Raw genomic sequence first — 26,286 nt, 5'->3', positions numbered from 1 at the left:
AGGAAGACATGATAATGAATTCAAAATGTAAAACATTTGATGAAAGTGGAAATTATCATCCCTTTAAGATGTCAGTCAGAAGCCAGTGAATTTGCTGCAACAAGCCAAATTATAAACCGAGTAAAATAAAAAGTCTTTGGTCAAATAGATCTCAATTGAGTTCAGGTAAATATTTTTATTTGTAGCTTGAGAGAACTTAAAATGCTGTGACAAATGCATGTGACAAAGGTGACTGACTGAAGAGTTACCTAATGTTTACTCCACTAAAATCCACATAAAGTGGTAAACCACCAATTGTGTGTCATCAAATGTCCTTGAAGCTAAACCAAGTTACACTTTAACAAAGTTAAACTATACCTTGAACACTTAGTTAATACTGAAATAAATACAAATGATTAGTCAGAAAACAAACACAATGTTTCTTTTGTGCATTTTATTTATTGAGGAAAAATCGGTACTTTGTGGTGCCCTCTACTGGTTATGCATTCAGTGATTTTAACTAACTTAAGGCCAACTCCCCCCCAAAAAAGCAGTTCATCAGCTGCTTCTTCTTCATTACTACCCACCAGTTTGCTACATGTTCACACTGACATCGGCATTCAGTGCACTGAACACATTTTGAAAATATTAAACCCTTTATGAAAGATCAACGGCAGAAACAAGTGTTTACAGTTATAAACTAGTTATAAACTTAAATTCCTAATTGGGAGTATTTGGCATTGAGCCAAAGAGGTAAAAATACAAATTTGTGCTAGATTTAGCAATATGTGATGGGAGTAGTTAAAGCCAGTTTCATACAAGTGTTTAATTTACCTGAACGTACCATCACTACGACGTGCTGTATGACGGTGTTTCTGGAGCCAGTCCTCTGAACCCTCAACTCCACATTTCTGCACCCACTCACCTCCCAGTATGCCAGAACTTAGCAGTTAAGAACACTGAACACCTAGTACACAGCAGCTGAGAGCCGGGTTGGTGGGAAAAAGTGCCTGTACTGGTTTGTGAATCACTGCTGTACATGTAGCAACCAAAAGGGCAAAGTTTCCCCATTTCCGTCATTAGACACCCAAACACTGCAAACACACAGTAGATGTGCTTACCTCTTATTTAAGATGGAAGGTGTCATTCTGATGGCAAATGTAACCCAATAACTTTAAAATGTGGATTTTTATAAACTTTAAGACACAAAATTGCATGTGCATTTTTCTGTGATACAATTATATATACACAACAGAGCTTCTATAGTTAATGGGTTCTGCTAATGTAGTATTTCTGTACTTTCTGTATCTTTGCACATTCTTAACAATGCAGGAAGACAATAACAGACAACATTTGTAAAGGCGAGGGATAATCCACCAAGATATTCACACAGAGCTTTGTGTGCTCAACACTGCACTTGTGTGTAATTAAGATATCAAAACCCAAGGCCAGCTTATAACATTATCTGCCCAAATCAGGGGTGTTTGGAGTGTTACGATAGTTATTTAGCAATGAGAAATGCTCTGCTGAACAAGCAAGGGGGGAATCATTACAGAATAAAGTGTGTAGTGACCCTAATAGCATACACTTGCACTAGTGTTCATTACCAAAGTAACTGACATAGTATTATAGTAGACGTACAAGCAATATACACTATAGCACAAAACTAACCTTAGAAAAAAGCATTCAATGCAATTTAAAGAATGAGAGAATAAAGATTCAGATAAAATGTGACAGCACAGCCTCGTAACAAAACAGGACATAATGCTGATTTCAACAGAAGCAGAAAGAACAGCTAAGAAATATAATGAAAATAAAATGTGCCATATGAACTAACCAGATAAGCTCAGTTTGTGAAAGAGAATTCCTTCTCTGCAGTTGCCTTTTTTAATTTTAAAAGCGACTGCCTAAAGTACAACAGCTAACTAAAACCTTATGATTGCAATCTATTCTAGAGTACCATTAGGCAACTCCTGCAATATACCAGAGCTCAGAGACGTGTAACGGGCAGCCTCTGGTTTCTGACCAGCGGAATAGCAGATGCCTACTTCAAATACAGCTACTGTGTATTTGAACTCTGAACCCTAAAAACCACAACCATCTCTGAGGAAAGAACAAGTCTGCACAGTACATTTGACGACATGCACGGTGTAGTGCTGTAACGCTTTGGAAGCAAACGCAGAATAGGTTAGTATTATAACGTCCCTAAAGTGAATAAGAACAGGGGCCATCACCAAACTTGCTGCAAGTTTGGGGACATTGGAATCCAACAGCCATAAGACTGTGAGGGCCCCCTGTATGGAATTAAAGAGAGAAAATGTAAGACTTGCCTCAGCCTGTACAGGGCACCAGTGAGACTCTACCTCAGCCGGTCCCATGGCATCGCTACAGGAAGAAGAGAGATCCTCAGTTTAGCACAACACGCACAGTCACTTGGAGCCAAAGCACTGCTGTTTCAAATCACAAAGTTACATGGCTCTTTCACCACAGCGATGTCAACCTCCCAACACGGTTGGTTGGAATGTCACTGCGTTTATACACACGGGTCTTCCCTTTTCCCTAATGAGTGTAGCTTCAGAAGTTTCTCTTCTTCAGTAACCACAACAACATTGATTGTAATGGTGATAGGAGCCATCCAAATTCCTAAATGTCCTCCTTGACGTCAAGTTTTCCTCCTTAAAATTAGGTTTTCACAAAAAACCATTCAAGGGGGCGATGTATAATGAATGTGGATGACTAGGTTAACGTAAAAATAGAAAACGTCCAAAAACCTGCCCTGCATCATGGTATCACATTTATGACCCAAAATGCCTTGGAAACTGCATACATAATTGCAATCACGCACTGGTTTTCAGTACAAACCTTTTTGGAGAGAGGTCCTTCCCTCTGTCATGAAGAAACAGTCTTAAGTTTTCAACACAGTTTATTACAGTTTGCATAATTACAATACAGACATGGTTCACATTAGCTATTTGTGTGATTTCCTATGCAGATGAGGTTATGCAGGCATACAAAAACAGTTCTTGCTAACTGAAGCCCTCACCAAGCAAAGCTGGGGACATGAAGTCCAACAGCACCCAAAGGTGCTGTGAAGGCCTCACTCGTTTAGTACAGTAGTATGTTTACGAAGACTTGCCTTGATAAAAGGTGCTGTACTGTTCACGTTACTCCAGCCGCTTCAAATTATTACGAACCATATTTACTAAACTTCACTTCTAAAAACCTAAACGGAACGGGGAGGAAAAAAAGCCACACTGTATAACCGGTAACATCTCACAGGTCCAAATAAAAACCCTTATGTAAAATTTAAAGTCCCATGCGTAAACCAGTTTTGTTTGTTTGTTTTTGTGGGGGTTTTTTCTCGCATTAGACGAGCTGAATAACATTAGTCTTAATTGATTTGGCTTTTTAAAGAACACCACTAGAGGAGAAAATGGTTGAATGACCAAACCTATTGAAGACCAGTCGTGGAGCTTCAATATCGGCCTCCCTGGGACATTACAGGAGGTCTCATGGCCATGGGGGGCCTTGGAGGAGCTCCCTGGTAAGGAGGAACCATTGGGGGGCCTTGACCATATGGAGGCATCCCGCCCGGCACATAGCCAGGCACAGCTTGAGGTGGGGCACCATACGGCCCTGAGGAAAACGCAACAATCAGACAGGTGGACCACGAAACAAAACAGGTTTCAATATTCAATATTAATAAACAATATTCAGGTCTTAATTCTGATTAGATACCAATGATGAGAAATAACTAAGGCACTGTACCGTGTAGGGAATGCCTGACTGCTGGCTGCTGTGAAGGAACACCTTGTTGAGGAGGCACCCCAGCTCCCAGAGTTCCCACAGCAGGGGCGCTGATGTGGGCTTGCCCTGTGCTGGCCAGCTTATACTGATAGCGAGGGAGTTGAGCACGTAGTTCCTCCTAACACACACACACACACACACACACACACACACACACACACACACACACAAAAGGGGCAGAAAATGGGCAGTTAGACAAGACAGGATGATTTTACCTCACTGTATACACACTGGATAATTCAAACTAATTATTATTATTAGTAGACAGTCTCACATGTCATTTGCATCAAATGAAAACAATTAAAAAAATAATCTCAACAAAAAAATAACAGTGAGCATTAAACAAAGCTTAAAAAAAGAAACCCTGTAGTATACAAGGATAAAACTGAGCATTCAACTTAAACCGCAGCTTAACGTAGCTAACCCAACAAACATTCTGGCCTTATTACTTACTTCAGTAGAACAGATCTTTAAATCTGTACACTTACCAGAGAGATATCCTCATCAGGGTGCATCAACTTACTGCTTGCACTGGTAGTGGTGAGGGTGGCAGGCTTACTTGTGACAGGGGTGGCAGGTTTGGCCACAGCGCTGCCAGTGTTGGCAGCAGGGGCCGTGGGCTGGCTGTAGGCTGGGAATGTGGCTTTGGGAGCAGCAGAGGACGGGACAGAAGGACCTGCTACTGCCCCCGACACACCCTGCTGAGCCTGGACACATGCAGGAGTCCAAATGAGCCATAAACATTGTGTGTGTATAGCCACAAAGGCTTCATTTGAACCCAGTTCAACAGTACAGAACTTTTGTCATTAAAATTAGGAAAGTCAACAACTACAGTAGACATGCAGGCTTGAGCAAAACAAATGAGCCGAGCGAAGCTCTATCCAATAGTGCAAACATGTCCACCCATTACTCACATCTGGCCTTGGAGGGTCACACTCAACAGCTGGTTAAACTCCCAAACTGCTTCATTATTACTTTATTGACTAGTTTTATAGCAGGAAAAACTCTAATTTATGGAATGCTGTGACCCTCACGGACAGCACTTCAGTAGCTGGGATGTACATGCTTGCTTGGCATTCATCAAAAAACTTCAGGAACTGCAGGTTTGAGCACCACATAATGAGTGGTTCTCACTGATGACTGTAGAGGCATGTGAGATAATTGATACAACTTGGGAGCATATGCATTAGGTCAATGCAATGCTGGAAGAAATTACATTTAGAATGACAAACGCTTATAAAGCCACCCTAAAAAAAATAATGAAAATAAAAAAACTACACACACATTCCCCCTGAAATTCAAATGGACCAGCGAGGTATATCTGCTGCATGCCACTGAAAGTTCAGCAAAGGCCTAGTTTGACTAGGTCAGCAGGCTGCTGCGTACTTGCGACAGCGGTTTAGAGGGTGCTGACAAAGTGTCCACACCGGAGGAGGCTGAGCTAGTGCTGGGAGCTAGGGTCCCCATCTGCAGCACGGAGAGAGAGAGAGCAAAGAGCAAAATCCCTCCATCACACGCTGCTCACGCCTGCAAATCAGGTACGCTTACGATACGTCAACTAACGCGCTTTAAAAGTGCTAAATATGGCCCTGAAAATACTGGCTATCAGTGAATATGTTAATTAATCTTAGTCGACATGTCACCAGTTTTCACTGCAATGTTCAATGATGCAAGCTAATTACAAAATCAATCGTCTATTAAAATAACCCATTGTAATCTTGCGGTAAGCCGTAATAGCTATGGTAGGTTTAAAATGAGGAGGGGAAGGGGCGTGCGCACCTGTCCTGCGCTGGGGAACAAGGGCTTGGTTACGGCAGGCTGTGGTGCGGCCACCGTGGCTGCGGGCGTGGCTGCTCGGGGCATTATGCCTGGGGGTGTGGCGGCAGGAGCCTGGGGCAGGTGGTTCACACCTGGACGATGGCCCATAGGTGGAGGCATGCCTGTTGGTGGTAACAAACGATCAGCCGCGTCTCACACGACCACTAAACTTTAGAACACACTCTACAGTGGTCAGTAATGCGGCTGCTGTACCTGGTGGCAGGCCTGGCATCATGGGAGGCATTCCTGGTCCAGGTGGCATCATGCCACCCATTGCCATCATACTGAGTTTAGAGAGAATAGAGTCAGTGCTTCGCATTACATGGCACACAGCCATATTATGCAACTATAGCAGGGCTCCGAAAAAAATCCTTACCCAGGTGGCATTCCAGGCATGACTGGTGGCATCCCTGGCATCATAGGAGGCACACCAGGCATCATCGGAGGCATTCCTAAAAAGACAACAAAATAAAACAACTCTGATACCATGTCAAATAAAAACACAGCATGTTCTTTTCTAGATTTGCCAAAATCAAAAAGAGAGAACTTTTTTTTTATGTCCAAATGCTCTTGCGCAGTATTAATGATAATTAGCTTTAGCACCAGGTAAACAACCGCATTAATTATTATTATTGTTAGGAAAAGAAAATTAACCACAAAGAAAATTACCAAATTAATTTACCCCCCCCCCCCCCCCCCCCCCCCCCCCCGACAAGTATATAATCTTTTCAGTATACTGGAGAATTTTGTGAAATTGTTGGCCTGTCAGCCTTTCTAGCCAGAAACATGCCTGGATGGAAAGAGGCCTTAAACCACATTTTCATTATGACAAATTATGAAATGCAATTTGTGTAAAAAATAAGTAAAATTAAAAACAAGTAAAATCAAGATCATCTATGAAAATCTTTCCTGAACTACTTGATTAATATAACAAACATGACAAAATGGTGTGAATAAATACAACACTCTCAGGAATGAATTAACAGCATTTAACCTTACGTGACTCCTTAACTTTGAGAATCACTTTAAATATCAAACTGACAATTGCAATGACACATTTCATAACTTCTGTTTACCAGCTTGAGTTCCAGCTCACCTGAGTAGGTCCCAGGTGGTATCCCCGGTGTTGGAAGTGGGGCCATACCTGGCTGCGTCATTGGGGCATAAGCAGCCTGTGGCTGAGCTGCTGGCTGCTGGAATGAAGGGCCTGCCTCTTCATCATCATCATCCTCGTCGGAATCATCCTGGTTCTGTTTTTTCTTCTGGTTTTCTGTGTCAAAAGAATTGTATGGAGAAGCATTAACTAATGCAGAGAAAGAGCAGAAAAGTGAGGCGGTCACTTCACCAGAGAGTAACTTACCCTGTGTTTTCTGCTCAAGCACACGTCTCCTTTCCTCCATGTCCTTCTCTGGAATACCCTCCATCCCATAAATTTCCAGTTCTATGTCTGTTCTCCCAGGTATTGCATTTGGAACACCATCAATGGTTTCTTTGTGAACCTAAACACACAGACAGCCACTCAATATCATGGTTTTTAATCAACATCCAGTGCATATTTGTAAAAACGCAAAAATATCTCACCTGCATACAATGGATGGCCAGGCCTGGACCAGTATACAGCTTCTTATGACATATATGACACTTGAAGTGTTTCGCCTTTTGATGCTGAATGAGAATCTTTTCATCATCAAAATCCCTATTACAATACCTGTACGTGTTCATTAAGGGTATTAAGGGTATACTCGCTTGAAGTGAGATGGGTTAATGCAAGTTAGATTTGTCAAGAGATTTATCTTGTATCTAGCAGTACCTACCTAGCTAGCTAGTTAAGCAAGCCTGCCATTTGACAGAAATAAGTCGTTAATTGCCGTAGCTAGTTAATGTAGGTACCAGACTATGTAACAGTAGAAAGTATACGTTTTGCGTTATAGTTAGCGTGAGCTAACGTTACATAGAAATGACTCAGCAACGTAATTAGCTGTTTGCTAGCTATCTTAGCTACTTCACACAATAAAATATGTGCAGCAAGCTAGTTCGACAAGTGGCTAGGGTTAGCTAAATAATCTCTCACGAAGCTGACAGTCTGCAGTTTTTCTTGAAAATAATATTACACCAGACAGCGAACACAATACGGACAAGGCGGGAATTAAATATTAGTAGTAAATAAGTAAATTAAATTAAGTAAATTATGCTAGCTAGCCGTTATGCTAGAATATTCCTAGCTAGCTAGCAAGTTGACAGGATTGTCGACCCCACGCCGCTAACGTGACTAAACAAACGTTTTCACTTTAGTCGCGGGAACAAAGAGAGTATTTGCTCCGTTGTGGAGGATACCAACACCACGGCTTCATTTGCTTCTTCTTTTTCCTGCCCATGATGAAGGCGACACGGTTCGGTCTCCGACACACACAGCGGGACCGGGCCTCACCACACAAAATGGCGCCGAGGTGAAGCGCTCGCGGCGCGTCATGGACACAGAGACAGGTGATCGCCACTACCTGGACCGGAGTGTGTGGGCAACAACGGGCGAGAAAACACACTCAATAACAGCAGCGGCCTTTGTTTTGTTACGTTTTCTACAGTATGTGTTTGTGCATTTTGTCTACATCAGTATTGGGAGAGAATTTGTTTATAAATATACAGCTAGAATGAGGTCTAACCGTGGAGTAAAACCTACCCAGGAAAAACATTGGGTATAGTCCGGTGATTGACACACACAGCCTAATTTTGTTGCAAGTATACAATTGCGTTTTTGTTCACTGTTTGTTAGTGTAGCTCAAAAAATGCAAAATCACCGTATGGATAGGTACGTGACAACTGTATCTTCAGTACATTATCTGTTGTGTGTGTGTGTGTGTGTGTGTGTGTGTGTGTGTACTTAATACTAGTTTTCACTAATTTATGAATTTACCAACAAAGTTCGTATACAGATATAGATATTCAAAAATTTATATTTATAAATTAATTTTCTTATTAAATGTTTATTGTGCACAGTGTGATATAGCTACCTGTATTCTACAAGGAATTTATTCAACATTCCTTCATATACTCCACAATTTTAAGTTCTGTCAGGTCTGCCACTCTTTTGCCTTCATATAAGGTTTGATACAGAAATACAGAGAAGATTATGAATTGCTGGTTTAGCGAGTATATTCATAGTGAATATTTGTAGGTATGTAGTCACATATTTCAGATAGAGCAATCTAAAATCCCAAAGCTGTAAGTGAATTTTCTAAGTTTATGCTAAGTTCTGCCTGCATAGCGAAAGCCTCCCCAAACGTACATGTTCTCTCTCCCTACCTTTCGTTAGTCATCTACCTCTAAAACCAAATGCATTTTAGAGCCCAGGATGATCACAGAGACAGTTTTTTTTCTTATGTTTTTTATTTGTTGTTTCCTGAGAGCAACTATTTTATTAATAGCTATTAGGATGTAAAGACAATTTATCAGAAATGTTCTGGCAAAAACACTTGCAGCAGGTTTAACAGGGCATTTATAACCTACACTGGATTATTATTTTGCTTTGATAATATTTTTAAAATAAGACATTTTTGAAGATAAATTTTAGATACTGAAATTCATTAAATTAGGCCAACACCTGAGACCTCTTCAATATAATGGTTCTTCTCTCGTGAGACAATGCTCATGAAGCACTTTGAACCTTATGTCACATTATCACTAATGTCATAGATACTCTGTGACATACTGATGCCACATTTTCACTTTTAACTCACAGAGATTAACATGAAAAATACAAATTTACTGCACACAGATTGATAACATTCATCATCATTAATCTCGTACAACTCTCCATAAAGGGCTACTCATTTCTCATCTCACACAGCTTGCCAGATAGCAATAGCAGCTTGAGAACACAAAATATATACTTTCTCCAAAAGTGCAGAAGAGTTACTACTAAACATGTCATAAACATCCCACAGCAGCATTGTCAGGCAAGGACAAATTCAACAAGACATTCAAAAAGCAAGTCATTGATCATTTAAGATTACATTACATTGTTTTATAACACTTGAACTGCTAAAACATAAATGTTTTGAAGATACAAATTACGCAAGGGCAATTTTCAAATAAGAAAATGCAGAATTCACCATAAAAATCTGAATAAATATAACAAAGTAAGTGTTACAATATGGAGTGCTATGTTGCTGTCATGCAAAAGTGTGACACCATAAAAGTCATGTATCTCCTGCTTGTCAAATGCCTGCTATATTAGAACAGACACAATATTATGTGCAACCTTTCAGCATTTACCATAATGCAAATCAGCAAGTGCAACGTGTGCTAATGAAAGTATTTATCCTCCAAGAAACCATCCTCACTGCATTAATTACCTACTCAAGGCAACGCCATATTAAACACAGGGAGGTACAAATGTTTAAGGTCCCTAAAGTGAATAAAAAAAAGTGCAAATCAATTTGTAAGATATCTCTAAAATGCACATCAAGCTTAGGAAAATACATTGTTGAAACAAATCAACCTCTCAATTTGTACATTCAATTAACAATCATATATCAGAAATGTCAATTTTAACAGGTCAAACTTAGCAGAGATCTTTGGACGGTGGGTGTTTTTATATATATATATATATATATATATATATATTTATTTATTTATTCATATATAATTGGGAAAAAACTTTATAATGTAGCTGCCAATATCAAAGGGATTTCCTCTTAATAAATAATTCCACATTTCCATTAAAACAAAAAAACCTTCTACACATGTCTATTCCATTATAATATAAAATCAGAAAAGCACAAAATTCAATGTGGATTAGTTTTCCATTCTTTGAGTGCTTACCGATTACTTAATTTCTTTTAGGGATCTGCCACAATGCTCTGCCAAACGTGGCTTATTCTTTATCCGAGGACTGCGTGTCTTAGGTATGCCCCATTTATTTGTCCTTCCTGCAGTTCCTGGTCTCCGTGTCCATTAGCCCACTCCCAGAGCTTTCTTCATATGTTCATAAACTACATAGGAGATGCTAACAGCAGGAATGACCTTGAGGAAGTTAGGGGCAATGCCACGGTAGAGGCCCAGCACACCCTCATGGGAGACTATATACTTGAATTGACCCACCATGGAGAGCTGTGGAGCTCCCTCTATGGAAGCTGGGGAGTGTCAAACAAATAATGAAAATCTGGTCAATTACCAATGATGCATTTTTTTATTCTTAAAAATCCAATCCAGGTCAAAATTATGCTGAAACCACACAAGAAGACAAAAATACAATTTTTGTATGAATTATTTTTTGCTCATCGATGAGTACTGTCCAACTTCATGGCCCTTACTCACCCTGGGCTTGCATACGAGTGCGGATGAGGGCCAGTGGGTAACTGGCTAGCTGACCACAGGTGCTCGACATAGTGCCACAGCCCAGCAGCACAAAAACCCCAGGGTCCGCTGAACCTGTACAGTACTGCTGCAACCAGGCATTTTTCAAAGTCTAAGCAGAGAGGGAGAGATACAGGGAGAGAAAAAGAGAGAGACAGCGAGACAGTGATACTTATCAGCTGGGAATTGAAGGAGCCAAAAATGGCACAGACTCAAATACTCATCCTCTCACCCAGTCCCCACCCCCTTAAGCAATTAGATGAAGACAGGATACATAAGATCACATTTTCCCCAAGAACATATATACATACGTACCTCATAGACAGCCAGATCGATTCCAGCATAAGGGATGATGCCCAGCGTGTTTGGCACATAGCCCCTATAGAAGGCCCGGACCCCTTCTTTATGCAGGATCTGCCTGGCACAGTCTATTGTCCCCGAGTACTGCCCTGTCTTGCGTAGAGTGAGACGTGTCTTCAGCACCTGGGCGTGCAGACCAGAGAGCAGGGAGAGGACTGTGATGCGGAGTGATTGAGGAAAGAGGAAACCAAGCAAACAGGAGGGAGATGCTAATTTTGCAGCAAAGGATAGAACTTCCCGCTGCCCTTAACATCTCCAAATTAACAGCCTGAATGGACCCCAAAGAGTTTCATTTTCACCACGCAGACCAACAGGGGAGCAGAGAGTGAGTCTGACCCTTGTGAATGAAACAAAACTTCTCATGTTTCACTGGATCTACTAGGAACACTCAGATGTTGACTGACTGCTCATCAAACAGCTCTTACGGTTCTCAGCAGAATGACTCTAATGAAAAGGGCATTAAAGGAAATTGCTTCTATTTTCTCAGTTTTCGTGGGTGGCAAAGACTTTCTAAGCCTGAACCCAAGGTTCTGTTTAATGACCAGTTGGTGCTTTGGGGGACCATGAGATGGCAGATGTGTCCGCAGCTAGAAACTAATGATGTCTGTTCCACATGAGTAAGACCATTAATTGAAATCCTTAGGGGGAAAAGTGCAAAAAAGACAGAATCAAGCTAATGTGCATTCTTTTATATTCTTCTAAGGCATTCCAGACAGACAGAAACAAGTAAATTTCATGTCGTTATGAATAGCAAAATGATCGTTGTTAGTCTTGCTGCATAAAACAGGTTAACACCCATTGATTTAGCACTGTAGAACCGATAAAAAATTATACGCCATTCTCCACTGAGCAACAAAATACCTAACCGGACATTCTCTCTCACCTCCATGGGGTAGATGATGGTCTGAGCGGTCGCTCCAGCCAGTGAGCCAGCAACAAACCTCTCCTGTACCCTGAGTGTGCCCCCTTCCTTACAGCCCCGAATCACCCACTTGATCTGCAGAGATGTGGAGGACAAGGGACGTAAATGACACAGAGCTCAGGTTAGTAGTGGAGCTGTTAAGGAGAGTCTTGTGTCAAACCAGTGGTGTAATGTCAATGTTCAATTAAAATATGCTATGCTAACTGCTAAACGAGTGTTATCGGATTGGTTTAAACTCCTGTGAAGAATTACATTAAGAGCAGTTCACAAATACCACCATGTGCCGTGAGGGTGAGGTGAGATGAAGGGACTGGGTACAGACATGAATGGAGTCAGGTGTCTTACCTGCTCATAGGCCATGAACTTCATGGCAGACTCAGGAGCGATTTTTAGTACATTGATACCATTGCCCCTCCATAAGGACCTGATACCCCCCTCCTTCACCATTCCATGCAGCCCAGTCCACAAGCTGCAACCGCCCGAGCCATGAACCTGCAGGTACAAACCAGGGCCCGAGCCATGAACCTGCAGGTACAAACCAGGGCCCGAGCCATGAACCTGCAGGTACAAACCAGGGCCCGAGCCATGAACCTGCAGGTACAAACCAGGGCCCGAACCATGAACCTGCAGGTACAAACCAGGGCCCGAACCATGAACCTGCAGGTACAAACCAGGGCCCGAGCCATGAACCTGCAGGTACAAACCAGGGCCCCAACCATGAACCTGCAGGTACAAACCAGGGCCCGAACCATGAACCTGCAGGTACAAACCAGGGCCCGAACCATGAACCTGCAGGTACAAACCAGGGCCCGAACCATGAACCTGCAGGTACAAACCAGGGCCCGAGCCATGAACCTGCAGGTACAAACCAGGGCCCGAGCCATGAACCTGCAGGTACAAACCAGGGCCCGAGCCATGAACCTGCAGGTACAAACCAGGGCCCGAGCCATGAACCTGCAGGTACAAACCAGGGCCCGAACCATGAACCTGCAGGTACAAACCAGGGCCCGAACCATGAACCTGCAGGTACAAACCAGGGCCCGGTTTCCCAAAAGCACTGGAACAAAGGTCACTGAATTGAGCAGACTAGCACACTGAACACATTTTAAATAGTCTTATCACTACGATATGCTTGAAAACCCCACCTCAATGCTGTCTTATTCAAATGCAGCAGAGCACACATGACCAAACATTAACACACAGTGCCTCTGATTCAAGTCTCATTATCAGTGAAAGAATAAAAAGAATACGAAGAATTTAAAGCAATTTAACCAGGTCACCTGAGCCGTTTCTGTTCACTGTCTAATGAAACATTATAATTAGCAAACTATCCAAACCATCAGTAAAAACAATAGGACTGTGACCCAAATGGTCTGATTTTACCTGAAGAAACACCTTGAGTCTGTCCAGCGGGGCGGTTCCGGTTCGGGACACAGCTCCTGCTACTGCCCCAGCAAACAGCTGGCGCCAGACCAGACCAGTCCTTCTCTCCCAGTCAGAAAACTCATCCGGCACGGTCAGCTGTTCTCCAAAATCAAGCATCTAGAGCAAGATTCATCACAGTACTACCAAAGAGATTCTTTTCACCCCTGAGGATTCAAATAGCAAGACCATGCTTGAGTCTCAGAAACTGACCAAGGAGTGCTTCCAATAGTGGGCGATGTCCTCCATTTTGTGGAATGGGTTGAACAGGAAATGGTCTCGCCACTCATTCCAGTTAATCGTCATGGTGCCATCCCTGTCTATACTGGACAACAGCAAAGCAAAACAAAAAAAAAAAAGGAGTCTTGCCCAGTTTTTATGAAAACCTAATCATGATGTAAATATGGCACAAGATAAATAAACAGAATTAGCAAAAGTGACAACTAACCTTTGCAGTATCTTACACGCCTCCTCAACAGTCACCTTCACACCAAGGGTGTACAAGGACTGCTGGATCTCACCCACATCTATGTGACCTGTATGATCATAAAATATACTGGAGGTTCTGCACACACATTGATAAAGTTGATAAAATACTAATGGCCCCTTAAGCAGTTAACAAAGTAGGAAGTAGGTTATCTAGCAGCAAGGGTTCATCACTGGGTTGGTTTTGCAGGTGTTCATGTGAAACATTTTTTAAATATACAGAGAGAAATCCAGGACACATGGTGTATTATAATGCCAAATAAAACCAATGGTGTGCTGTAGATTTATGGCTTGTTCCATCTGTCTCATCACGGTACCATTACTTTTCATTACTGAGAGCAGACTGTGTAGACTGATGTGTAGACTGATGTGTAGACAGTGCACAGACCATCGTTGTTACGGTCCAAGCTACAGAACATGAGCCTCAGCTCCTTCTCATGGGCACGCAGATACTGGGTGAATTCCTCAAAGTCCAGCTGTCCATCTCGATTAGTATCACTTACACGCACTATCTGCAGAAACGAAAGCCAGGTGAGACTGGAGTTAGAAGCAGTAAAGTCTGTGAGAGTGGAGCGGAGAAGCACTGAAAGCTGGGAGACAGGAACCTGGGTCAGAGAACGTGATGGCTATGAGAAAGGAGTGAGACACAGTGAAGGTTGGGAGAAATAAATGAGAAGCATTGAAGACTACGAGACAAAAGTGAGAATCACTGAAGGCTGTTAGACAAGAGTGAGAAACAGCAAAGGCTGGGAGACAGGAGTGAGAAAAAGTGTAGTCTGTGAGACAGGAGGGAGAAACTAGTGTAGTCTGGGAGACAGAAGTGAGAAACAGTGTAGTCCGTCAGACATTATAATCACGATCATTATCATTATATTTCTCAATCATCAGGCATTCATTAGTAAGAACGAGCAAAGGGAAAGGAGTCTGTGATGTATGTGAAAAGCATGTTCCCTTGTGTAGCACACATAGATAGATAGAGAGAGAGAGAGAGAGAGAGAGAGAGAGAGAGAGAGAGAGATGGCAGATGTGTCCACAGCTAGAAACTAATGAGCTCTGATATCTGTCTGCCATGACAGAAATAGCTTAGAACAGTCATGGCAATGCAATGTTTACATCAACAGTTCTAGCAGTGCTTAGAATTTCAATTTTTTGAATGTATAAATTGGCTTTCAGGTTCCTGTAAGGCCTCCGTACTGTGTATGTGCCTGTACTCGTTTTGAGTGTGAGGTTGTAAAAAAGGAATGAATGAAAGCAAAGTAGAAGACAAGTGTTTGATAGTACTGGCTGTGTTCATAGTCTACAGTGTTTAGTGTAAGACAGGAATGAAATAAAGAATGACTAGTGGTCACTGCTATCTCTGAAGAGTTTAAAACTACGATAAGCAGCCTCCAAACTCCAGAAAAGTTTGCGTGGCAGTGGCTGTCAGTGAAACCACAAAACAGGACATAACGTGAAGCCTGAATACCTCCAGACTCCAAAACATTAGGACACCTATGAATTATTAAGACCGGTCAATTCGTTCAACTAGACAGAATAAAACATTAGGTAGCGTTCCCACGGAAGTTGCACTTTCAGAAATGACGTAAAACTTGTCAACGTGAGACATTAACGTGCTTTCCTTCCCATGTGACATTTAAAATAGCATTGGGGTCACATGATGAGGCTGCGGGGTAGCCTACATCACGACACAAAGTATGTCAACTAGAGTTGCCACTTTAATAACCCCTAAAAGGAGGACATCACACCCCCATACGGGGTCTAAGGATAAGACACACCACACAACAACTTACATAAAACCATAAATTATCTAACTAACAGCTGATGAATTTGGTCTTGAAATATGTAATATCACGTTTAACTCACTAAATATGGCATCTATTTGCAGTATTTAAGTCTGGCATAGTGTACAGAAGTCATTACATTCATGTGTCCTACCCCTTGAAAGGAAAGTATGAGTTTGACCAGTATAGTGACTTTCTGAGATTAGTGGTGGTTGAGGCATGAGGCTGTTAAACCAGTGTAATACAAAGTATTTGCTTTGGCATGGATGTGAACACACCAAATATTGTTGATCAAGGGAAAGCAACTACTAGTTATACTAAAAGTAACGTTATAACCAACAAGTGTCCGTAGGCGTCTTACCTAACGGTGGACAGGGAACCGGACAACCAGACCCCCTAAATCCGGACGTGTGGCCACAATGTCAACAGGTAAAGGCTTAATTACATATGGATTCATTATCTGTGGTACCGTTTAGACTCCCTTTAATTATTTAATACGTTTTTGTGACTGCATCTAAACATATTACTGGATCTCCCCCCCTCGTGCGCTCACACCACGTGTCCCCCTTCATGCACCAATATTCATATTTGTGCTCAGCTGGTGTTGTATTGATGCAGCCCTGTTCTTCTATGATATTAAACGCGAACTGGAATTATGTCGCACTTTCATATATCTGCATCGCTCACCTCCTCAGCGTCACTCCGGACGACACCCCAGGCGTCCAGTCCAGCACGAAGTTCGTTTATATCTATCCTACCGTCTTTATTTAGGTCCAGTTTATCGAACAGTTCGGCCCACCGTTTCTCTCGCTCGTCTCGGCTCCTTTCGGAAGGGAAGCGAGCGCCCGGTTCACCCATGCGAGTTCCTCCAGTTATTGATGGACTGCTGGAAAAAAACCGGGCAATGTCACTTTTGACGAGTCGAGGCGTGTGTTAAAGTCACCGGGACCGGGCCATGCCGCCTCTGCCCACCCAACACCGATGACAGGATTTACTTCTGGGTTCCGACACCAGCGGTCCAGGACTTCACCTGTCAGCGGTCTCTTATAATATTCCTCGGAAGTGTAATAACTAGAGTCCAGTCAGCAGGCGCAGGGGAACGGCACTGTCTCCATTACGAGACACTTCCAGTGTGAATGTGCCCCCCTGTCTGTAACATTAATCCCGGTTTCACTTACAGCGAGTCTTGCCGTAGATGTAGATGTTTAACAGCCTGTTTTCATTCCTACGAGTAATCCTCGTCCTGTCGCACCCAAGACGACTAAAGCTCCGTTTACCACAGATTGTGCAGAACTAAATGAACAACTGTGCGTATACAGGGGACATATCGCTTACTCGGTCACCCTTGACAGTTTAATACACAATTTCAGAGACGGGTTTAACGGTTTAACTGAAGACTTCACCGACTAGTTCACGTTGACCAGCACTCGTTCTGTTCGCCTCAGCTGGTCGTCCTGTGTCTTGTGCCACTGACAGACAGCTCACCGACTTGACACAACTGTAATTGAGAGTCTGGATAAATTATGTAAATATGTTTTATTTAAAATGAGAATGATTTCCAATCATTTCCAAAAGTCTGTTATTAGGCTATAGTAATCACGAATTCAACGCAACTGACATTAAGTCACAGGTGGGGTGTATAGATGTGGGCATCTCCACTGCATTAGGCCTACACTATGAGGTGCTCTCATATGTATTCAACCATATGAAGGTTAATCCAGTATTAACTAGCCTCTAGAAACTGTATATGCTTAATAATTTGATAAACTATACATTTCTTAACTGAATACATGTTATAATTGTATAATATGTATTTGAAGGTACAATGTAATTGCAACTTTGGTGTTTATAGGTTAACCACTCACCAAAAGAAAACCTGTCTGCTTTGATTCTAGCGCATTAGTTATTATTAGAATGGACTATATATGACGTAGATGCAATGTGCAGTGATGAATCAACTGGAAAGTAATGAATCAGCATTTGTAGGATAGGGCGAGATTAGAGAGGAGGGATTTTGTCATGACCCTGCAGAGCCCATTTAAACAGGCAAACAGTTCACATTTTTATGGAGATAATTTAAAAATTTGCTGAAAAAAAATACACAAGTGTAATACTTTTAGGTAAGCATGTTGGCATTTTATTATTTTATTGTTAACACATGGGGTTAATATGCCAGACTGCTAAAATATTGTGGTGTGGATAGTATCTGAGGTATCAATATCTCAGTATCTTAGCTCACCTTAGCAAGTCCAAACCAGTCAAAACTACCATGTGAAACAGCTGTAGCAACATTTTGTGATACAAAACAGCTGTAGCAGATTTTGTGATATTGAACCTCATTGTCACTGTTTCATCTCATCTGTAGCATTTATGTATACAGAACCAAAAATCTCCACCATAGTCAAAAGTCTTCACCATAGTCAAAATCCTTACCATAATTAAAATCTTTACCATAATCAAAATCTTCACCATAGTCAAAATCTTCACCAGTCAAAATCTTCACCATAGTCTGCCATTCCCACCCAGTCTGAAGTTCTGTTCTTAAAAGTCAAATCAAAGTCCTTTTAGGCATTGACATTTGTAACAATCAATCTTTTTCATTACCATTCTCTCTGTTGTTTAGATTTATCTCTACTATTTACCTAGGCTCTTGTTCAAACATACCTCTACTATTTTTGAGAAGGAAAAAAAAATCTCTTAGATAAGCCAGTTTATTATCCTGTACAGAAGATGACTTGTACTCTATAATGGTTATACAAGGCACAAAGAATGTCTTATGTCAACTGCCCCAGAAGCCCTGCCATAAAAAGCAATAGAAGTGAAAACATAACAGGGGATCAGTGCCACTGGTCTTGCAGCTCTGTTGAGTTACTGCTCAGGCACCTCAGCAGTACACCAGTGCGAAACACAGCCTCCTCAACAGTATTAAAAACATACTTTTACTCCAGGACTTTGGCCAGGACTGTAAAACACTCACAGTTCTGAACAAAGGGGGCAGAAAGAGTTCTTGAGTGTCTGCCAGTCATGGAAAGACAAGTGTATTGAAGGTTTTGGCGTGCCACAAAAGAGTTGTTGAGGTGTAATTTTGGGTGACGCGTTCAATGTTGGATAATTGATGGTGCTTACGTGGAGAAGGCAGCAGTGAAAGAGACGAGCTTGGAGAAGCCTGTGGGTTAAGATGAGTTTGCAGTGGGCTGTGCCTGCAGCAGGGGAAAATACCCACTCTTAAAACACAACCCTGTGCCATGTTCTAATAGAAACGTCAACAGGAGCACTGATGGGTATTTTTGAAGCCACAAGTTATTTTGTGTGTTTACGTCTTGTCAGAACCAGCCCGCACCGCACGGCTAAGCAGTCGTGCAAATTCTTTACGTCAGATTTAACTATTTGCCTGCATGCTCAAGAAACCTTGTGAACCTCTGAAACAAATCGCATTTCAGTTTCAGTGCCATGTTAATTTCTCACCTATTCACTCTCTCTTTTGGACCTCTTATGTCTGATGTTGTCATGGTTACACCATCAATGCTTGCTGATAGATTCTTCATGGCACAGAAGGCAACTCTCCACAGTCTGCATTAATATGCCATGAGACACAACACGCAAAACTGCCCCATGGTGTTTTGCAAAGGTGCTAATGCACTGCATTTATCTTCAGTGTTTCCACAGGCGACCTCTGCTAGCACACCATAGCACTGCCTTTTTTTGAGCAGACATGAGCTGTCTGTATTAGCATTCTACAAAACGGACTACCTGCTATTAGAAAGGGTAATGTTTTTCAAGTTAAGCAGGCAGTTAATCAAATATGACAACGCACATGTATTCCTAAAATGTTTTTAAACAATAAAAATACGTTCGAAAATTTTGAAATGTCTTATTGTGGAGAAAAGTCTCCTCAAGGCTCACACAGTCACATCAGTTTCTGACATGGCCGGAGTGGGCCACTTTTTCAGCCTGGGAGTTTCATGCGCAAATCCGGCCCAAAATTACTTTTCCATCCCAATTGGCCCAAACTAGAGATTGACATGAGCCAGCCCATCGGGAGTCCTCCCGAATCTTCCGTTTAGCCACTCAGGCTCTGGTTTCTGATACACTGTACGTTTTACATTAATAGAGGTGACGTAGAAAAATGATCATATCTTTACCATTCTTGCAACTTCAAAAAGATTTATTTGTGATATAGTTGTATATATATATAAAAAAAAAACAATATCCTGAAAATGATCATCTGTCAATGGCCCATGTTAGTATATCCTTGAGTTGATAGCTGTACAGGTAGAATCGACTCCCAGCTCACGTAAACTCTCTTGTTTCAGGGAAACACAGCTCAGTTATTTTCTGCCAAAGTCTTAAATGGCCTTAAATGGTCTTAAATGGCCTTAAATAGTCTTAAATGGTCTTAAATGTATTCCTGCAAATCATCCTTTTTTGCCTGTAGTCATACTCATTGCACTAAATCCCAGTGTGTTAAAGTGGATTAAAAAATCCCAAAGTGTAAAAAATGCCTTTGGAACGTGAAATTCTCTCCTCACAGGTATGCAGTATTGTGTTCTCAGAGAACGCTGCATATAGCAGACCTGGAGCAAAGCAAGGGCTATTAATAGACACAGTCAATATAGAACTTGGAGATACATAGAGATATTAAAGATTGTAGTCAAGTACACAAAGTCCAGAGATACAGGATGTTACAGACTCTTGACAGATTGACAGAGATCCTTCATCAGCTGTGCAAGCAAAGTGCTTTGTGTATTTTTTTAATATCTTTACATATCGTACCTAAGTATAAATATTTATATATATATATATATATATATATATATATATATATATATATATATATATATATATATATATATATAAATAGTAATTATTATTATTATCGCAGTGATGTGAAGTATAGTTTACAGAGAATAACATTATGTGACATACCTGCTACTGACACGCTTCTCAGTTCTGTCTCGAATCTGGGATTTGGGAGCAGCTACCTGCCAATGATGAATATGGAGAATTTTTTGCCTTACACTTAAATACAGTATAACATACTGAGTACGTTGTTGCTTATTTGGTACCAGTGGTAAGGTGTGGGGGTCCAGAACCAGCCATTTCTCTGTTACTGTCTGGGACCGTGGCCCTCCCAACGGCTCCCGAATCCTCATGCATACCTCAAGGTGTCCTCCTGTAGGAGTTCGGCGTTTGAAGACCTAATTATAACAGATAAAACTCACAAACCCAGAAACACTCATGTTGCCTGCATCCTGACATCTGTTTTGAACCCTTCCTCTATCCATTTAAAAGCTTGAGTAAAAAAAATGTGGTTTAAAATGAATCTGACATCTGGCTCCTAACCTCTACTAGCTGCCTGGTGTCACACTCGCTCTCCAGACAGTCCAGCTTCAGCTGAGCAGAGCCCACTACTTTATCAGTCCTGAACAGAGTCCTACATATAAAAGGAGAGAGACAATTCTTAGTTTCAGCAATTAAATTCAGGTAATAAAAAGAAATTTTTTAAAGTTTGCAATTTAAAACACATTTTTAAGCTTGTGAATTATGTCTTAGTAATGTTGATAGACTCATATAAAAAGGAAGAAAAGAAAATAACAGAATTTTAAACGTTGGAGTAGATTTAATGTTTGACCATGATGCCATAGCACTAATGTTTGAATTTGTGTTATTGTTTGAGTGTGACACATAACACTGATGAACGCACACATGCGCACAAACAGACACGCAAACAGACAGACACACACTAGCACGGGGGGAGGAGTCGGGGCGGGCAGCATGACACTAGAGGAGCCAATAAGAGCTGAGCTCCTTCCTGGCCCAGTGATGGGCTAAACATGGGAGACGTTCTCACCCTTTCTGAATGATCTCAAATTTGATGCTTTTAGACAGGATGCCTCTTCTGAAGCCTCGGCGGCCACGCTTAATCTGAAGAGCAAACTGCTCTCCGAACTCTAAGAAAGATCACAGAGCAGCCAAAGACATTTTGCGGTCTTCACACAGTCTTGAGACATATAGTCTTGCACGTAAGTGCGATCGCAGCCAAGCTGATTGATTTCAGTAGGTTAGTCCAGTCAGACTTGTCAGTCAAATGTCATTCGGCATTACAATGGATCGTGCGTCCGTGCCGGCTCTTAAGGGAATTACCAGGGCTGCTGGAGCTTTTGACTGAATGAGTCTGGTCCCGTTGTGACTCCTGCTGTAGATGCACAGGTCACGACAGTTAGCTTATCCACCACATCAATATGAAAATGAACTGAACAGGAATTATGAGGGGGAGAAACATACCAAACTAGGAAAGGCAAACTCGAAGCGTACACTAGTCTCTAAGTCATTTAGAGAAATACCTGTTAAAATGAAATAAACATGACACATTTGTCAGTGTTATGAGTTATTTGTCAGTGGTTAGTTATTACAACCAACGTAACTAACGTAACTAAAGACACAAGTGATTGACCTCAGTACCTCCAGGAACGGGTAAATTGATCCCTCTGACTATCTTCAACAGCATTTCACTTCCACTCAGTTCTGGATTAATCCTTTGGAAAAGAACATTTAGAATAGGACTAAATACGGCTATTCCACATTCTCATGAATGTGGTGCATCTTGTTTCTGTGTGTGTGTGTGTGTGTGTGTGTGTGTGTGTGTGTGTGTGTGTGTGTGTGTGTGTGTGATTTCTGTGGGCTTTTTGATTCAGGGCAGATGCACACTTGTATCAACCAGGCTCCATGGTAAAGGAGTAAATGACTCAGTTTTACATGTCTGACAGGCCCTTCATACTAACCGGAAACAGCCAGTAACTTCTTCTGAACATAATCAGCCCCCAACAGGCAGGATCATCATGAGATGGCAAATCTATTCAAATGTTATACTGCTTAACTGCAATGTAAAGAAAACTGCTAAAATTAGGAGATTTGTTGCCATACAGACAGAAAGCTACTACATAAACTAGCCACTAGGGGGAAACCAGCGCACAGGTGTTGTGTCTTGATCTCACCATGAGTCTCTTTGTTGCTTTTTGTTATCTTAGGACTGGGTATGTGTGTATCTTTGGTGTGTTTGCATGTGTGTTCAATGTCTTACTTGAAGGCGTTAACGTTCCGATCCTCCATATGAAACTTTGGCACTGGATATCCCTTGTCTTGTGCTACTTTCAAAGCTTCAACTTGAGAGGCGCACTCTTCTGCAAGCCTTTCAAATCTGAAAGAGAACAGCACACACATTTAGATACTGGATATTCTAAAAAGACATTCAAATGTGTACCTGTGATATACTGTTTACAGAAGACCATGACTGTTACTGACCTGGTAGTCTCTGTGATGTTACCCATATGGCTAAACTGTTGGCAGTATTGTCTGCACTTCTGTAGAGAAAGAACCAGATAATGTTTCATTTGAGTTTATATGAGGTGTTCAAAAAACTTTAAGGACACACCACTGCATGGATTTCGTCATGCATATACTTGAGTATATGTATTTAAACGTTTGAGAACTACCCTTGACCTTGATAATACTGCAACCTTGCAAAACTTTTCACAGTTTACATCTAAATCTCTGTCATGCGATATGGGCCTAAGGAATGTGCTTCTTGTGACCTCCTCTTGTTGGAGAAGACGCTCTACCAGCTGTGTGTACTGATAGCTGGTATCCAGGCAAAGAGAAGAGCTTTGTAAGGGCTGGGAAGGAAGCACGTCTTCCATGTCCAGATTGCAGGACGTCTGAGAACACAGATAGAAACACAGAGAAACCCGGGCAAGGGTAGACTATTTGTGGAATGCACTATGAGGTTCAGATTTATGCTCTCTCATCTGCAATTTCTATACTTGTATTCAAAATTAAAATTTATCTCATTTTATTCTATCCCATTACAAATCAGGCATGACCAGTGGATTGACTTTCATAATGACCTCATGACAACTGGAATAATATGAGACCCTATTAACAGACTACTGTAATAACATAAGTACAGGATCACTGACATATGTTGACATATGGATATCTAATGAATCAATCAGCCATATTATTACGCTTGAAAATATACATAATGCTCTGAAATTATTTAGAGTTTACATAAGGGGTTGGAAAAGTTTAAGTGTTTTTTGTATCCAAATTAAGCCATTCTTATTTATTCACAGTGGTCTATGTGCCAGTGGATATCATTCATAATTAATGCCCAATACACAAACCATAGTAGGATTATCATGTAAGTACTACCTCCTGGTCTGGGGCTGTGGAGACGTCTACTTGAGGTTCAGTGCCAAATGAATCTGCATCTAAGAGAGAATGTTAATGTAAACGAGTTCGTTAGGACTTGTTCGTTAGGACAGGGTGGACAGCACTTAAGTGTTTAATGGCCCTAGCTTGTAAGGAGAAGACTGGCGGATGAAGGGGGAGGAGAAACCATTTGTTCTTTACCGCTGTTTTTGGTCACAGCACGGAGCTCATCAGTGGACCGCAGGGAGCCGTCCTGCTCCTCATCCAGCACACTCTCTGAAGGAGGGAGAGAGACACAAAAGGCCTGGAGGAGACCGAGAGCACAGAGGAGCATCGGGGAGGAGATGGCGGCCGCCGGTCCCCACGCTGCCCTCGTAGCGCTCTCTCTTTATTGGCTGCCCTCTGCCCTCCATGCTTCTCTGAGCGCCCCACAGAGACCCTGTTCTGACTTCAAACATTCTCACAGTCCCTTTGCTCAGAACTCCCCCCCCCCTCCCCGGGGCCCCCACCCCTCCCCAGATTAACACTGGTAATGTCAACCATGACCTTTACCGCCATTGATACAGATGCAGCTGCTGAGAAGGCCTGCAACTGTAGGACTAATGACTTGGCTTGCCTAAGTGTCTAAGTGACATCTGAAAGGTGGATTTTTGGTTATTCAAATCCAGACCGTGATAAGCATTTTTTTTTATCATTTGAATTTGGTTGTACATGTAATTGCTAAATCTTACCAGGAGGGGGCAGAAAAGAACTGACATCTTCCAATTCACTGTGCTTGGAAGCTTCCAAGGTGGAGTCTAATTTCTGAGAAAGCTAAGAGAGAAACCAAGACCAGACAAACCATTAACTTGACTTATGACCTTCATTATTGACTTCATTGTTTTGCATGCCACTACAGTAATCCATCAGTAGGGCATGCTGCCTGGCTTTGCCGTGTCTGCTGAAGTTACGATGGCTGTTTGGCCTGATGGACCTCACAGAATTTACTGCTCTGACCCACATCCACAGCCCACTGCCTCGGGCGGGGACAGATGCACCAAGACGTCCGTTCAGTTCTCACGCCAAGAGTGTGTGTGTGTGTGTGTGTGTGTGTGTGTGTGTGTGTGTGTGTGTGTGTGTGTGTGTGTGTGTGTGTGGGAAAGGGACAAAGATAAAGGACGTGTGTATATAAGAGAGAGAGAGAGAGAGAGAGGCACAGGGATGGTACCGTGGCCATCATGCAGTAATGCTTGGCCTGCTCTATGCCTCCTGTATGTTTGACTTGGACATCAGCCAATCTGAGTTCCTTCCGCCTGCGCAGCAGCGTCAACGTTGTTTCTGAACAACATAAACACACAAGTGTCCACTCAGTATTCATCTACACATGGGGAAGCAGTCGTGTCACCAAAAATAAGCTTAAAATTGTCAAGACAATTAAATCTATAATACGGACTAATAAAGAACAGCAAAATAAAATGCAGTACCTGAGCGCAGAACACTGTCATATACATCATCCATTCATTAACACTAATAAGAAGTTGTAATTTCATTACTTTGAGCAGAATCTTCTTCACACTTCACAAACCTTGCTCTGCACTAGATGACTCAGACACGAGATCAATAGCTAATTCACTCCCAGCCTTTGGAAATGTGTAATCTATAGCCAACTATAAATCAACACCAGCCAAAAGACATCACATTTTACAGAGCTTCCCAATACGTTTCATTATCAAACATACAATTCATCATCATAAGCTGTGCTTTTCCATTTATGGGAATGAACAGTGCCATTCACTATAATAAGGATTTTGTTACATGCACTTTGACACAGTGGATTTATCCATGAAGACCCCTTGATTTCCCTCTGGAATCGTACCCACTCTTTTGAAGAGGGAGGGACAAGCTACAAAGACAAAGGACTTTGATTCTCATGCTGCACAACGAGTTTTTCTTTGTCGGTAACGGTAAACACTGATACACAGATCAAGATTTTAGCCATTCTGTTTTCGCAAATGATTATCAACTCCAGTGTGGTAGAAGGGAAATGAGAGCTGACCACAGTGTGTTTGCTCCTACTGGGGCATCCACAGGGTGATCGAGAGGTTGCTGAATTAGGAATCGACGAAACATTGTGCTGATGCAGCTCATTGGTGTCGGAGGCTTCCG

General features: G+C 41.8%; 3 protein-coding genes across 10 annotated transcripts in view; all 3 read right to left on the bottom strand.

The window, feature by feature from the left end:
* Window positions 1-155: 155 nt before the first annotated feature.
* Window positions 156-8,068, bottom strand: znf207a (zinc finger protein 207, a). 5 transcript variants are annotated; one of them, XR_013122533.1, is made up of 13 exons: window positions 7,939-8,068; window positions 7,186-7,312; window positions 6,965-7,103; window positions 6,701-6,874; window positions 5,981-6,056; window positions 5,818-5,888; window positions 5,566-5,726; window positions 5,173-5,253; window positions 4,275-4,493; window positions 3,748-3,904; window positions 3,431-3,615; window positions 3,116-3,202; window positions 156-2,364 (listed from the first exon to the last, which is right to left on the bottom strand). XR_013122533.1 is itself a non-coding variant. In XM_076982521.1 (12 exons), the coding sequence occupies exons 1-11, from the start codon at window positions 7,977-7,979 to the stop codon at window positions 3,455-3,457; spliced, it is 1,407 nt and encodes a 468-aa protein (XP_076838636.1). In that variant the 5' UTR covers window positions 7,980-8,068; the 3' UTR covers window positions 156-3,202; window positions 3,431-3,454. The 5 variants fall into 5 exon arrangements, 4 of the variants coding, with proteins under 4 accessions (XP_076838636.1, XP_076838648.1, XP_076838657.1 ...); XM_076982521.1 differs by having other exon boundaries at window positions 156-3,202; XM_076982533.1 differs by having other exon boundaries at window positions 156-3,202; window positions 6,749-6,874.
* Window positions 8,069-8,990: 922 nt separating this feature from the next.
* slc25a23b (solute carrier family 25 member 23b) lies at window positions 8,991-17,379 on the bottom strand. Of its 4 annotated transcripts, none has more exons than XM_076982567.1 (10): window positions 16,618-17,379; window positions 14,538-14,661; window positions 14,112-14,199; window positions 13,877-13,988; window positions 13,625-13,783; window positions 12,587-12,766; window positions 12,203-12,316; window positions 11,275-11,442; window positions 10,921-11,071; window positions 8,991-10,736 (listed from the first exon to the last, which is right to left on the bottom strand). In XM_076982567.1, exons 1-10 carry the CDS (start codon window positions 16,786-16,788, stop codon window positions 10,558-10,560), a joined length of 1,446 nt encoding a protein of 481 aa, XP_076838682.1. In that variant the 5' UTR covers window positions 16,789-17,379; the 3' UTR covers window positions 8,991-10,557. The 4 variants fall into 4 exon arrangements, with proteins under 4 accessions (XP_076838682.1, XP_076838690.1, XP_076838698.1 ...); XM_076982575.1 differs by having other exon boundaries at window positions 12,587-12,733; XM_076982583.1 differs by lacking the exon at window positions 12,587-12,766.
* Window positions 17,380-20,133: 2,754 nt separating this feature from the next.
* LOC143484042 (coiled-coil and C2 domain-containing protein 1A-like) overlaps window positions 20,134-26,286 on the bottom strand; it is an 8,518-nt gene continuing 2,365 nt past the window's right edge. Inside the window, exons 2-16 of the mRNA XM_076982489.1 lie at window positions 25,349-25,458; window positions 24,873-24,954; window positions 24,343-24,417; window positions 24,142-24,200; window positions 23,523-23,645; window positions 23,233-23,291; window positions 23,012-23,128; window positions 22,393-22,466; window positions 22,216-22,274; window positions 22,075-22,126; window positions 21,782-21,881; window positions 21,274-21,364; window positions 20,997-21,128; window positions 20,857-20,912; window positions 20,134-20,504 (exon numbers count right to left, since the gene is read on the bottom strand). Coding sequence (XP_076838604.1) covers window positions 20,480-20,504; window positions 20,857-20,912; window positions 20,997-21,128; window positions 21,274-21,364; window positions 21,782-21,881; window positions 22,075-22,126; window positions 22,216-22,274; window positions 22,393-22,466; window positions 23,012-23,128; window positions 23,233-23,291; window positions 23,523-23,645; window positions 24,142-24,200; window positions 24,343-24,417; window positions 24,873-24,954; window positions 25,349-25,360 — 1,116 coding nt within the window. The 5' untranslated portion in view covers window positions 25,361-25,458 and the 3' untranslated portion in view covers window positions 20,134-20,479. The remainder of the gene's footprint in view (window positions 20,505-20,856; window positions 20,913-20,996; window positions 21,129-21,273; window positions 21,365-21,781; window positions 21,882-22,074; window positions 22,127-22,215; window positions 22,275-22,392; window positions 22,467-23,011; window positions 23,129-23,232; window positions 23,292-23,522; window positions 23,646-24,141; window positions 24,201-24,342; window positions 24,418-24,872; window positions 24,955-25,348; window positions 25,459-26,286) is intronic.

Source organism: Brachyhypopomus gauderio, chromosome 2 (assembly GCF_052324685.1).
Source record: "Brachyhypopomus gauderio isolate BG-103 chromosome 2, BGAUD_0.2, whole genome shotgun sequence".
NCBI classification, from domain to species: domain Eukaryota; kingdom Metazoa; phylum Chordata; class Actinopteri; order Gymnotiformes; family Hypopomidae; genus Brachyhypopomus; species Brachyhypopomus gauderio.
This window is presented reverse-complemented; position numbering and strand designations above follow the sequence as displayed.

Bases quoted from the DNA above. Each gene is read 5' to 3' on its own strand.
- slc25a23b (XM_076982567.1), bottom strand. From the start codon at position 16,788: ATGGGTGAACCGGGCGCTCGCTTCCCTTCCGAAAGGAGCCGAGACGAG. The intron at 14,200-14,537 runs GTCTGTGCACTG...ATGATCATACAG, and splicing joins CTTGGACCGTAACAACGATG to GTCACATAGATGTGGGTGAG. The intron at 10,737-10,920 runs GTGAGTAAGGGC...GACACTCCCCAG, and splicing joins CACTCGTATGCAAGCCCAGG to CTTCCATAGAGGGAGCTCCA.
- znf207a (XM_076982521.1), bottom strand. From the start codon at position 7,979: ATGGGCAGGAAAAAGAAGAAGCAAATGAAGCCGTGGTGTTG. The intron at 5,727-5,817 runs GTACAGCAGCCG...TACCACCAACAG, and splicing joins GATGCCAGGCCTGCCACCAG to GCATGCCTCCACCTATGGGC. The intron at 4,494-5,172 runs GTACGCAGCAGC...GCATGTGTCCAG, and splicing joins CCTCTAAACCGCTGTCGCAA to GCTCAGCAGGGTGTGTCGGG.